Source organism: Haliotis cracherodii, unplaced genomic scaffold (genome assembly GCF_022045235.1).
Source record: "Haliotis cracherodii isolate W230 unplaced genomic scaffold, xgHalCrac1.p SCAF_10, whole genome shotgun sequence".
Classification (NCBI taxonomy): Eukaryota; Metazoa; Mollusca; class Gastropoda; order Lepetellida; family Haliotidae; genus Haliotis; species Haliotis cracherodii.
This window is the reverse complement of record NW_027266265.1, coordinates 58,995,090-59,009,681: the sequence shown is the minus strand read 5'-3', so window position 1 is coordinate 59,009,681 and position 14,592 is coordinate 58,995,090. Positions and strand designations below refer to the sequence as shown.

The 14,592-nt window shown below is 48.2% G+C and overlaps 1 protein-coding gene across 1 annotated transcript in view; it reads right to left on the bottom strand.

The window, feature by feature from the left end:
- The window catches only part of LOC139454590 (pre-mRNA-splicing factor ATP-dependent RNA helicase PRP16-like), a 142,746-nt gene that overhangs the window by 102,971 nt on the left and 25,183 nt on the right, over positions 1-14,592 (bottom strand). The window contains exons 6-14 of the mRNA XM_071236400.1: positions 9,528-9,745; positions 7,953-8,138; positions 7,563-7,721; positions 6,939-7,085; positions 4,844-4,924; positions 4,361-4,522; positions 4,091-4,237; positions 3,519-3,729; positions 542-604 (exon numbers count right to left, since the gene is read on the bottom strand). Of these exons, the coding sequence (XP_071092501.1) occupies positions 542-604; positions 3,519-3,729; positions 4,091-4,237; positions 4,361-4,522; positions 4,844-4,924; positions 6,939-7,085; positions 7,563-7,721; positions 7,953-8,138; positions 9,528-9,745 (1,374 nt within the window). The remainder of the gene's footprint in view (positions 1-541; positions 605-3,518; positions 3,730-4,090; positions 4,238-4,360; positions 4,523-4,843; positions 4,925-6,938; positions 7,086-7,562; positions 7,722-7,952; positions 8,139-9,527; positions 9,746-14,592) is intronic.

Here is a 14,592-nt window from a genome sequence, read left to right as displayed (position 1 = left end):
GAGTGCAGGAGGAATGACGTAATACATTGTGCACCTCGGCATGCAGTTATCATATACACAGCGGAACAAGCCGATTAAACTTGGAATGTTTTACAAACTGCAGGGCCATCTGGCGTTCTTTATTGTCAACGTCCTTTCGTGCTCGCTGACGTTCTTTATTGAAAACATCCTTTCGTGCTCACTGATGTTCTTTATTGAAACGTCCTTTCGTGCTCACTGATGTTCTTTATTGAAAACGTTCTTTCGTACACATTGTTCTTTCTTTTCTTATGACGTCTTTTCGTAACATTTGACTATTAATATTGTATTTTGACCTTTAGTAGTAACATTTAGTTCTTAATTCGTAATATTTGACCGTAATTGCGTATTTCTGTCCTTTTTTTAATCTTTGTATTTTTTTACCGAATGGTCGCCCATACACTTCTATTGGATATCAATGAGATCAAAAGTTACAATATGAATTTCTTTACAAACTTAGTATATATCATGTGAAGAGCTTAACATTTCACCTCCTGATAGCAACAGTGTTACTGGTTCTCACCTGAGATAAGCTCGCACGTCACTTCGATGTCTTCCTGGCCCGGCATGAAGATAAGCATATCACCTGCAACATCACAGCAGCTCTCAGTTACAACCTGTCACATCATTTGTGAACGTCACAGCTCTCAGTTACCAGTCACTTCATTTGTGAATGTCACAGTTAACTGTTACATCTTATCACATCATTTGTGAACGTTACAGTAGATGTACTGTCTCACCATGCATGCTCTGTAGGTGTACTGTCTCACCATGCATGCCCTGTAGGTGTACTGTCTCACCTTGCATGCCCTGTAGGTGTACTGTCTCACCATGCATGCCCTGTAGGTGTACTGTCTCACCATGCATGCTCTGTAGGTGTACTGTCTCACCATGCACGCCCTGTAGGTGTACTGTCTCACCTTGCATGCCCTGTAGGTGTACTGTCTCACCTTGCATCCCCTGTAGGTGTACTGTCTCACCATGCATGCCCTGTAGGTGTACTGTCTCACCTTGCATGCCCTGTAGGTGTACTGTCTCACCTTGCATGCCCTGTAGGTGTACTGTCTAACCTTGCATGCCCTGTAGGTGTACTGTCTCACCATGCATGCCCTGTAGGTGTACTGTCTCACCTTGCATGCCCTGTAGGTGTACTGTCTCACCTTGCATGCCCTGTAGGTGTACTGTCTCACCTTGCATCCCCTGTAGGTGTACTGTCTCACCTTGCATGCCCTGTAGGTGTACTGTCTAACCTTGCATGCCCTGTAGGTGTACTGTCTCACCATGCATGCCCTGTAGGTGTACTGTCTCACCATGCATCCCCTGTAGGTGTACTGTCTCACCTTGCATGCCCTGTAGGTGTACTGTCTCACCTTGCATGCCCTGTAGGTGTACTGTCTAACCTTGCATGCCCTGTAGGTGTACTGTCTAACCTTGCATGCCCTGTAGGTGTACTGTCTCACCTTGCATCCCCTGTAGGTGTACTGTCTCACCATGCATGCCCTGTAGGTGTACTGTCTCACCATGCATGAACTGTAGGTGTACTGTCTCACCTTGCATGCCCTGTAGGTGTACTGTCTCACCTTGCATCCCCTGTAGGTGTACTGTCTCACCTTGCATCCCCAGTAGGTGTACTGTCTAACCTTGCATGCCCTGTAGGTGTACTGTCTCACCATGCATGCCCTGTAGGTGTACTGTCTCACCATGCATCCCCTGTAGGTGTACTGTCTCACCTTGCATCCCCTGTAGGTGTACTGTCTCACCTTGCATCCCCTGTAGGTGTACTGCCTCACCTTGAATCCCCTGTAGGTGTACTGTCTCACCTTGCATGCCCTGTAGGTGTACTGTCTCACCTTGCATCCCCTGTAGGTGTACTGTCTAACCTTGCCTGCCCTGTAGGTCTACTGTCTCACCTTGCATGCCCTGTAGGTGTACTGTCTCACATTGCATCCCCTGTAGGTGTACTGTCTCACCTTGCATGCCCTGTAGGTGTACTGTCTCACCTTGAATCCCCTGTAGGTGTACTGTCTCACCTTGCATGCCCTGTAGGTGTACTGTCTCACCTTGCATCCCCTGTAGGTGTACTGTCTAACCTTGCATCCCCAGTAGGTGTACTGTCTCACCTTGAATCCCCAGTAGGTGTACTGTCTCACCTTGCATCCCCTGTAGGTGTACTGTCTCACCTTGCATCCCCTGTAGGTGTACTGTCTAACCTTGCATGCCCTGTAGGTGTACTGTCTCACCTTGCATCCCCTGTAGGTGTACCTTCTCACCTTGCATCCCCTGTAGGTGTACTGTCTCACTTTGCATCCCCTGTAGGTGTACTGTCTAACCTTGCATGCCCTGTAGGTGTACTGTCTCACCTTGCATCCCCTGTAGGTGTACCTTCTCACCTTGCATCCCCTGTAGGTGTACTGTCTCACTTTGCATCCCCTGTAGGTGTACTGTCTAACCTTGCATGCCCTGTAGGTGTACTGTCTCACCTTGCATCCCCTGTAGGTGTACCTTCTCACCTTGCATCCCCTGTAGGTGTACTGTCTAACCTTGCATGCCCTGTAGGTGTACTGTCTAACCATGCATGCCCTGTAGGTGTACTGTCTAACCATGCATGCCCTGTAGGTGTACTGTCTAACCATGCATGCCCTGTAGGTGTACTGTCTAACCATGCATGCCCTGTAGGTGTACTGTCTAACCTTGCATGCCCTGTAGGTGTACTGTCTCACCATGCATGCTCTGTAGGTGTACTGTCTAACCTTGCATCCCCTGTAGGTGTACTGTCTCACTTTGCATGCCCTGTAGGTGTACTGTCTCACTTTGCATCCCCTGTAGGTGTACTGTCTCACTTTGCATGCCCTGTAGGTGTACTGTCTCACCTTGCATGCCCTGTAGGTGTACTGTCTAACCTTGCATGCCCTGTAGGTGTACTGTCTAACCTTGCATGCCCTGTAGGTGTACTGTCTCACCTTGCATGCCCTGTAGGTGTACTGTCTAACCATGCATGCCCTGTAGGTGTACTGTCTCACCTTGCATCCCCTGTAGGTGTACTGTCTAACCATGCATGCCCTGTAGGTGTACTGTCTAACCTTGCATGCCCTGTAGGTGTACTGTCTCACTTTGCATCCCCTGTAGGTGTACTGTCTCACTTTGCATGCCCTGTAGGTGTACTGTCTAACCTTGCATGCCCTGTAGGTGTACTGTCTAACCTTGCATGCCCTGTAGGTGTACTGTCTAACCTTGCATCCCCTGTAGGTGTACTGTCTAACCTTGCATCCCCTGTAGGTGTACTGTCTCACCTTGCATGCCCTGTAGGTGTACTGTCTAACCTTGCATCCCCTGTAGGTGTACTGTCTAACCTTGCATGCCCTGTAGGTGTACTGTCTCACTTTGCATCCCCTGTAGGTGTACTGTCTCACCTTGCATGCCCTGTAGGTGTACTGTCTAACCTTGCATCCCCTGTAGGTGTACTGTCTAACCTTGCATGCCCTGTAGGTGTACTGTCTAACCTTGCATGCCCTGTAGGTGCACTTGCAGGGCCTGTTTCACCGAGGCATCCACGTAGTCCTCCACTGGGTTCTTGCTGTACATGATGTCCACGGGGAACGTCCGACCAGGTATGGTGAAGATTGGAACGTTCCCAAAGAAACTTGCAAATTTACTGGCATCCATTGTGGCTGATGTAACAATCAGCTTGAGATCATTGCGTCTGGCGACCACCTGGCAAACACCAAACAGTGGTCATGGTACACTGACGATAACGTCTTCAAAAGTTCAAACATTATAATGCTATTTATGTATTAGCTCTGTTTATCCAGTAGTAAGTCCCCTGTCCACAGTGTGGCAGTGTATTACATTGTTTGACAATGATTGTACCTGTGTTTCATTGTTTCTGTTGAGATTCGGTAGACGCTCATTGCATTGTGTTTGGACTTTGATCGGTCATCAGGAAATTACTATATTCAGATGCTCGTGTGGTGTGTAAACTTCTGGTCCAGTATACTGTGGATGGTGATAGTATGTTATAGAAACTTCCTGACGACATACAGCTGGACACAGCCAAGTGGTCAGTGCTACACACCTCCCTGAGTAAGCCAAACAGCACGTCTGTGTTGAGGGATCGCTCGTGAGCTTCGTCCATGATGACCGCACTGTAGTTATCCAGGTCGGACTCCCGGAGCGACTCTCGCAGCAGGATACCATCAGTCATGTACTTGATCATTGTTTTCTGAAACACACATGAATGTTGCAACTATCATCTCCACAAACAGTTGTGCTTACTAAACTTCAGGGTGACTGCTGTGTTAGTTCACCTCATCCTGCAGACTGTAGACTATGCTATGTTGTTTACCTCGGAAGTGCAATCTTCAAAACGGATGGCATATCCAACCTCATCCCCGAGTTTGACGCCCAGTTCCTCCGAGACTCGTTTAGCAACTGACATGGCCGCCACCCTCCTGGGCTGAGTGCAGCCAACCATCCCGAACTTGGTGTAGCCATCCTCGTGGAGATACTGGGGGGAAGGAGGAGCAGTGTCAGGACATCATGTACAGTAGGGCATCACTCACTCACTCACTCACTCACTCACCTGTGTATGCTGGGTGGTCTCGTCAGTGTATAAACATCACTCACTCACTTGGGGGCACGGGTGGCCCAGTCGTTGGGCACGCCAGAAACCTATGCTCATGGGTTTCATCGAAGTGGTAAACGTCTGAGACCTGCATCACTTTGGGCTTTCCTCCCACATTAAGCTGACATGCAGCGATATAACTGGTATAGTGTTAAAAGCAGCATTACACCCAACTCACTCACACTCATTCACTCACTCACTCACCTGTGTAAGCTGGGTGGTCTTCCCAGAGCCTGTCTCCCCAACAATGATAATGATGCTGTTGTCTCGGATCACATTCAGCAGCTGAAGAAGAAACAACCTGCAGCTGTACCATGGACGACAACACAACAGCCCTGCGTTGACTGACACAACACTACAGCCCTGAGTTGACAGACACTGCACAACAGCCCTGTGTTGATGGACACAACACTACAGCCTTGAGTTGACAGACACTGCACAACAGCCCTATGTTGACGGACACAACACTACAGCCTTGAGTTGACAGACACTGCACAACAGCCCTGAGTTGACGGAAGACAACACTACAGCCCTGAGTTGACAGACACAGCACAACAGCCCTGTGTTGACGGACACAACACTACAGACCTGAATTAACAGACACTGCACAACAGCCCTGTGTTGACAGACACTGCACAACAGCCCTGTGTTGACAGACACTGCACAACAGCCCTGAGTTGACAGACACTGCACAACAGCCCTGTGTTGACGGACACAACATTACAGACCTGAGATAACAGACACTGCACAATAGCCCTGAGTTGACGGAAGACAACACTACAGCCCTGTGTTGACAGACACTGCACAACAGCCCTGAGTTGACAGACACTGCACAACAGCCCTGTGTTGACTGACACTGCACAACAGCCCTGAGTTGACAGACACTGCACAACAGCCCTGTGTTGACAGACACTGCACAACAGCCCTGTGTTGACAGACACTGCACAACAGCCCTGAGTTGACAGACACTGCACAACAGCCCTGTGTTGACGGACACAACACTACAGCCCCGAGTTGACATACACTGCACAACAGCCCTGAGTTGACAGACACTGCACAACAGCCCTGAGTTGACGGACGACAACACTACAGCCATGCGTTGACGGACACTGCACTACAGCCCTCATCTCACCTGACACAATCTCCAGTGGAGGTGTCCTCATTTCACCTGACACAATCTTCAGTGGAGGTGTCCTCATTTCACCCCACACAATCTCCAGAGGAGGTGTCCTCATCTCACCTGACACAATCTCCAGAGGAGGTGTCCTCATCTCACCTGACACAATCTTCAGTGGATGTGTCCTCATTTCACCTGACACAATCTCCAGTGGATGTGTCCTCATTTCACCTGACACAATCCCCAGTGGAGGTGTCCTCATTTCACTTGACACAATCTCCAGTGAAGGTGTCCTCATCTCACCTGACACAATCCCCAGTGGAGGTGTCCTCATCTCACCTGACACAATCTCCAGTGGAGGTGTCCTCATCTCACCTGACACAATCTCCAGAGGAGGTGTCCTCATCTCACCTGACACAATCTCCAGAGGAGGTGTCCTCATCTCACCTGACACAATCTTCAGTGGATGTGTCCTCATTTCACCTGACACAATCTTCAGTGGATGTGTCCTCATTTCACCTGACACAATCTCCAGTGGAGGTGTCCTCATTTCACCTGACACAGTCTCCAGTGGAGGTGTCCTCATTTCACCAGACACAATCTCCAGTGGAGGTGTCCTCATCTCACCTGACACAATCTCCAGTGGAGGTTTCCTCATTTCACCTGACACAATCTCCAGTGGAGGTGTCCTCATTTCACCTGACACAGTCTCCAGTGGAGGTGTCCTCATTTCACCTGACACAGTGGAGGTGTCCTCATCTCACTTGACACAATCTCCAGTGGAGGTGTCCTCATCTCACCTGGCACAGTGGAGGTGTCCTCATTTCAACTGACACAATCTCCAGTGGAGGTGTCCTCATTTCACCTGACACAGTGGAGGTGTCCTCATCTCACTCGACACAATCTCCAGTGGAGGTGTCCTCATCTCACCTGACACAGTGGAGGTGTCCTCATTTCAACTGACACAATCTCCAGTGGAGGTGTCCTCATCTCACCTGACACAATCCCCAGTGGAGGTGTCCTCATTTCACCTGACACAGTGGAGGTGTCCTCATTTCACCTGACACAATCTCCAGTGGAGGTGTCCTCATCTCACCTGACACAGTGGAGGTGTGCTCAGGTCTATGCAGGGAGGAAGCCTAATGGGATATAAGATCTGATTTCAATGAGCCTCTGACTTACCTCGTTCCTGATGGCAAATATAGGGAGGTACTTCCTCTGCTGTTGGATGGTGCGGCGCTGAGCGAACTCACTCACAGCCTCTGTCTTCTCCTGCATCAGGTCGGCAAACTTGTGGTCCTGTTTGAAGTCTTTCTCCTCCGTCTCATCCTGGAGCAAACAAGTGGAATCTGACAGTGCTCGCTGTCTCTTCATGCTCACTTCACGTTCAAACACTGACTGGGCTCCCGATGCCTACTTCACACATGGAATGGACATTCTACCATGACTTTGGAAACTATTTGATTCTGACTGACCAATCGGAGGTATCAAATCACAAGAACCACTTCAGAAAGTAAACAGCCGATTTGACGGCCACATCACAGCGAAAGCTAGTATTAATAGAACAGTACTTCTTTTTCAGTCATTGTCAGTTTGCATTTTTATACAATTACATGTACAGTTATAGTTTATATAATGCAGGGTTGTGGTACGTAAAACCTCCAGTGTAGGGGTGGCCATATGTTCTGGGCAGAAACACAACAGCAGTTGACTTGAGAAAGTGTATGGATGATGGCGAGGCAGGGACAAATCTGGTAATATTCCAAGCTGACTTTACAAAGAGAACTTGAGTGTGGCTGTGCCTACCTCCTCCTCCTTCTTCTTGATGCCCATAATGTCGCCCATCCTGGTGCCGGCCAACTCCCAGTGCTTAACCTGCGCCTTCCGCCGTTCTTTCTGTTCTCGGTGCGCCCGCACTACCTGACTGCCCTTCCGTGAAACCTGCGCCATATCGGACGTGGGATCCTAAAACAACCCATAGAAAAAGTAACCATGGTAACACTCGAAACAGTCTGTAGAAATAGTAACCATGGAAATACATGAAACAGTCTGTAGATATAGGAACCATGGTCGCACTTGAAACAGGCCCTAGAAATTGTAACAATGGTAACACAAGAAACAGTCTGTAGAAATAGTAGCCATGGTAACACTAGAAATAGTAACCTGTAAACTTCAAGTTGCCATGTGTTGTATTACCTTGACAGGGACGACGGGTTCGGGTTGTTTTGTGAACACTATACGTCCATCCAGGAATGGGGGGACTATATTATGAACCAACAAGTGTACGCGAGCTACGTTGTCTTCCTCAAAGTCCTCGTCGTAGTTGGTCTTCGCCACGACACCACTACGCAACATGCGGTTGGTCTCCCACATCTCAATATCCTGCAAAACATCTCAAGTTTAATGACTTGCTTAAAGAAGTGTATCTATGCATGTGTAAAAAGCTTCTACAACAAAGTACAACAATTTCTTGTCATATTGCTTCTAAACAAGGTGACACAGTTTGGTCCCTGAGATGAACTGACAACAAACCCAGACATCAGTGAATTGCCTGATAGCTAGAAGCAGGTGCTTACCTTACATATCTGATCCCTGATAGCTAGCAGCAGGAGCTTACCTTACTTATCTGATCCCTGATAGCTTGAAGCATGTGCTTACCTTACTTATCTGACACCTGATAGCTTGAAGCATGTGCTTACCTTACATATCTCTTCCCTCATAGCGGGAGGCATGTGCTTGCCTTACATATCTGATCCCTGATAGCGTGAAGCATGTGCTTGCCTTACTTATCTGATCCCTGATAGCTAGAAGCATGTGCTTGCCATACTTATCTGACACCTGATAGCTTGAAACATGTGCTTGCCTTACTTATCTCATCCCTGATAGCTTGAAGCATGTGCTTACCTTACTTATCTCACCCCTGAATAGCTAGAAGCAGGTGCTTACCTTACTTATCTCATCCCTGATAGCTAGAAGCATGTGCTTACCTTACTTATCTAATCCCTCATAGCGTGAAGCATGTGCTTGCCTTACTTATCTGACACCTGATAGCTTGAAGCATGTGCTTACCTTACTTATCTCACCCCTGATAGCTAGAAGCAGGTGCTTACCTTACTTATCTCATCCCTGATAGCTTGAAGCATGTGCTTACCTTACTTATCTCATCCCTCATAGTGTGAAGCATGTGCTTGCCTTACTTATCTGACACCTGATAGGTGAGGTGAGGTGAAATGGGGTTTAACGTCGCGTCCAAGATTATTGCACTTATATAGCGACGTGCATGCACGTGTATGTGTGTGTGTGGCTGCTTGTACTAGTCCGGACTGATGCCGATTTATAGTGCTAGCTCACTGAGATACCATGCCGCAGTTTAACATGAATACCCCACTCAGACACAGTATACTGACTCCGAGCCGACCAGTCCTTGTTTTAGCCCCTTAATGCCGAGCGCCAGACAGGGTAACAACAAGTACAATCTTTTAACGTCTTTTTGTATGACGCGGCCCGGGATCGAACCCCGGACCTTCCGCTCTCCGGGCGGACGCTCTACCACAAGACCACGGAGGCGGTCTGACACCTGATAGCTTGAAGCATGTGCTTGCCTTACTTATCTGACCCTTGATAGCCTGAAGCAGGTGCTTGCCTTACTTATCTGACCCTTGATAGCCTGAAGCAGGTGCTTGCCTTACTTATCTGACCCTTGATAGCCTGAAGCAGGTGCTTGCCTTGCCTTACTTATCTGACCCCTGATAGCTTGAAGCACATGCTTGCCTTATTGATCTGTCGCTGCCGGGCGGACATCCTCTTCTTCTTCCTCTGCTCCATTTCTTCCTCCTTCTTCTTAGTGTACTCAGCAGAGGTGCCGGAGAAGGGGTTGTGGTCGTCATCGTACCCCTCGTCCATTCCGTACCACTCCCGGTCCAGGCGGCGCTGCTCTTCCTCCCATTCCTCCTGACTCTGTTCATCGCCAAACTCCATGTCCCGCTTGCCTGATCGAACAATCACACTCTACATTAACATCATGAACAGCCCCGCTCATCATTGAACTCTGTGTCCCGTTTGCCTGATCCAACATTCAAACTCTACATTAACATCGTGAACAGCCCCGCTCATCACTGAACTCTGTGTCCGGCTTGCCTGATCCAACATTCACACTCTACATTAACATCGTGAACAGCCCTTGTCATCACTGAACTCTGTGTCCCGCTTGCCTGATCCAACATTCACACTCTACATTAACATCATGAACAGCCCCGCTCATCACTGAACTCTGTGTCCCGCTTGCCTGATCCAACATTCACACTCTACATTAACATCGTGAACAGCCCCGCTCATCACTGAACTCTGTGTCCTGCTTGCCTGATCCAACATTCACACTCTACATTAACATCGTGAACAGCCCCGCTCATCATTGAACTCTGTGTCCCGCTTGCCTGATCCAACATTCACACTCTACATTAACATCGTGAACAGCCCCGCTCATCACTGAACTCTGTGTCCTGCTTGCCTGATCCAACATTCACACTCTACATTAACATCGTGAACAGCCCCGCTCATCACTGAACTCTGTGTCCTGCTTGCCTGATCCAACATTCACACTCTACATTAACATCGTGAACAGCCCCGCTCATCATTGAACTCTGTGTCCCGTTTGCCTGATCCAACATTCAAACTCTACATTAACATCGTGAACAGCCCCGCTCATCACTGAACTCTGTGTCCGGCTTGCCTGATCCAACATTCACACTCTACATTAACATCGTGAACAGCCCTTGTCATCACTGAACTCTGTGTCCCGCTTGCCTGATCCAACATTCACACTCTACATTAACATCATGAACAGCCCCGCTCATCACTGAACTCTGTGTCCCGCTTGCCTGATCCAACATTCACACTCTACATTAACATCGTGAACAGCCCCGCTCATCACTGAACTCTGTGTCCTGCTTGCCTGATCCAACATTCACACTCTACATTAACATCGTGAACAGCCCTTGTCATCACTGAACTCTGTGTCCCGCTTGCCTGATCCAACATTCACACTCTACATTAACATCATGAACAGCCCCGCTCATCACTGAACTCTGTGTCCCGCTTGCCTGATCCAACATTCACACTCTACATTAACATCGTGAACAGCCCCGCTCATCACTGAACTCTGTGTCCTGCTTGCCTGATCCAACATTCACACTCTACATTAACATCGTGAACAGCCCCGCTCATCATTGAACTCTGTGTCCCGCTTGCCTGATCCAACATTCACACTCTACATTAACATCATGAACAGCCCCGCTCATCACTGAACTCTGTGTCCCGCTTGCCTGATCCAACATTCACACTCTACATTAACATCGTGAACAGCCCCGCTCATCACTGAACTCTGTGTCCCGCTTGTCTGATCCAACATTCACACTCTACATTAACATCGTGAACAGCCCCGCTCATCATTGAACTCTGTGTCCCGCTTGCCTGATCCAACATTCACACTCTACATTAACATCGTGAACAGCCCTTGTCGTCACTGAACTCTGTGTCCCGCTTGTCTGATCCAACATTCACACTCTACATTAACATCGTGAACAGCCCCGCTCATCATTGAACTCTGTGTCCCGCTTGCCTGATCCAACATTCACACTCTACATTAACATCGTGAACAGCCCCGCTCATCACTGAACTCTGTGTCCTGCTTGCCTGATCCAACATTCACACTCTACATTAACATCGTGAACAGCCCCGCTCATCACTGAACTCTGTGTCCTGCTTGCCTGATCCAACATTCACACTCTACATTAACATCGTGAACAGCCCCGCTCATCATTGAACTCTGTGTCCCGTTTGCCTGATCCAACATTCAAACTCTACATTAACATCGTGAACAGCCCCGCTCATCACTGAACTCTGTGTCCGGCTTGCCTGATCCAACATTCACACTCTACATTAACATCGTGAACAGCCCCGCTCATCACTGAACTCTGTGTCCCGCTTGCCTGATCCAACATTCACACTCTACATTAACATCATGAACAGCCCCGCTCATCACTGAACTCTGTGTCCCGCTTGCCTGATCCAACATTCACACTCTACATTAACATCGTGAACAGCCCCGCTCATCACTGAACTCTGTGTCCTGCTTGCCTGATCCAACATTCACACTCTACATTAACATCGTGAACAGCCCTTGTCATCACTGAACTCTGTGTCCCGCTTGCCTGATCCAACATTCACACTCTACATTAACATCATGAACAGCCCCGCTCATCACTGAACTCTGTGTCCCGCTTGCCTGATCCAACATTCACACTCTACATTAACATCGTGAACAGCCCCGCTCATCACTGAACTCTGTGTCCTGCTTGCCTGATCCAACATTCACACTCTACATTAACATCGTGAACAGCCCCGCTCATCATTGAACTCTGTGTCCCGCTTGCCTGATCCAACATTCACACTCTACATTAACATCATGAACAGCCCCGCTCATCACTGAACTCTGTGTCCCGCTTGCCTGATCCAACATTCACACTCTACATTAACATCGTGAACAGCCCCGCTCATCACTGAACTCTGTGTCCCGCTTGTCTGATCCAACATTCACACTCTACATTAACATCGTGAACAGCCCCGCTCATCATTGAACTCTGTGTCCCGTTTGCCTGATCCAACATTCACACTCTACATTAACATCATGAACAGCCCCGCACATCATTGAACTCTGTGTCCCGCTTGCCTGATCCAACATTCACACTCTACATTAACATCGTGAACAGCCCTTGTCGTCACTGAACTCTGTGTCCCGCTTGTCTGATCCAACATTCACACTCTACATTAACATCGTGAACAGCCCCGCTCATCACTGAACTCTGTGTCCTGCTTGCCTGATCCAACATTCACACTCTACATTAACATCGTGAACAGCCCTTGTCATCACTGAACTCTGTGTCCTGCTTGCCTGATCCAACATTCACACTCTACATTAACATCATGAACAGCCCCGCTCATCACTGAACTCTGTGTCCCGCTTGCCTGATCCAACATTCACACTCTACATTAACATCATGAACAGCCCTTGTCATCAATGAACTCTGTGTCCTGTTTGTCTGATCCAACATTCACACTCTACATTAACATCGTGAACAGCCCCGCTCATCACTGAACTCTGTGTCCCGCTTGTCTGATACAACATTCACACTCTACATTAACATCGTGAACAGCCCTTGTCATCAATGAACTCTGTGTCCCGCTTGCCTGATCCAACATTCACACTCTACATTAACATCGTGAACAGCCCTTGTCATCAATGAACTCTGTGTCCTGTTTGTCTGATCCAACATTCACACTCTACATTAACATCGTGAACAGCCCCGCTCATCACTGAACTCTGTGTCCCGCTTGTCTGATCCAACATTCACACTCTACATTAACATCATGAACAGCCCCGCTCATCACTGAACTCTGTGTCCTGCTTGCCTGATCCAACATTCACACTCTACATTAACATCATGAACAGCCCTTGTCATCAATGAACTCTGTGTCCTGTTTGTCTGATCCAACATTCACACTCTACATTAACATCGTGAACAGCCCTTGTCATCACTGAACTCTGTGTCCGGCTTGCCTGATCCAACATTCACACTCTACATTAACATCATGAACAGCCCCGCTCATCACTGAACTCTGTGTCCCGCTTGTCTGATCCAACATTCACACTCTACATTAACATCGTGAACAGCCCCGCTCATCACTGAACTCTGTGTCCCGCTTGTCTGATCCAACATTCACACTCTACATTAACATCGTGAACAGCCCTTGTCATCAATGAACTCTGTGTCCTGTTTGTCTGATCCAACATTCACACTCTACATTAACATCGTGAACAGCCCCGCTCATCATTGAACTCTGTGTCCCGCTTGTCTGATCCAACATTCACACTCTACATTAACATCATGAACAGCCCTTGTCATCACTGAACTCTGTGTCCCGCTTGCCTGATCCAACATTCACACTCTACATTAACATCATGAACAGCCCTTGTCATCACTGAACTCTGTGTCCCGCTTGTCTGATCCAACATTCACACTCTACATTAACATCGTGAACAGCCCTTGTCATCACTGAACTCTGTGTCCTGCTTGCCTGATCCAACATTCACACTCTACATTAACATCATGAACAGCCCCGCTCATCACTGAACTCTGTGTCCCGCTTGCCTGATCCAACATTCACACTCTACATTAACATCATGAACAGCCCCGCACATCATTGAACTCTGTGTCCCGCTTGTCTGATCCAACATTCACACTCTACATTAACATCGTGAACAGCCCTTGTCATCACTGAACTCTGTGTCCGGCTTGCCTGATCCAACATTCACACTCTACATTAACATCGTGAACAGCCCCGCTCATCACTGAACTCTGTGTCCGGCTTGTCTGATCCAACATTCACACTCTACATTAACATCATGAACAGCCCCGCTCATCACTGAACTCTGTGTCCCGCTTGTCTGATCCAACATTCACACTCTACATTAACATCATGAACAGCCCCGCTCATCACTGAACTCTGTGTCCCGCTTGTCTGATCCAACATTCACACTCTACATTAACATCGTGAACAGCCCTTGTCATCAATGAACTCTGTGTCCTGTTTGTCTGATCCAACATTCACACTCTACATTAACATCGTGAACAGCCCCGCTCATCACTGAACTCTGTGTCCCGCTTGTCTGATCCAACATTCACACTCTACATTAACATCATGAACAGCCCTTGTCATCACTGAACTCTGTGTCCCGCTTGCCTGATCCAACATTCACACTCTACATTAACATCATGAA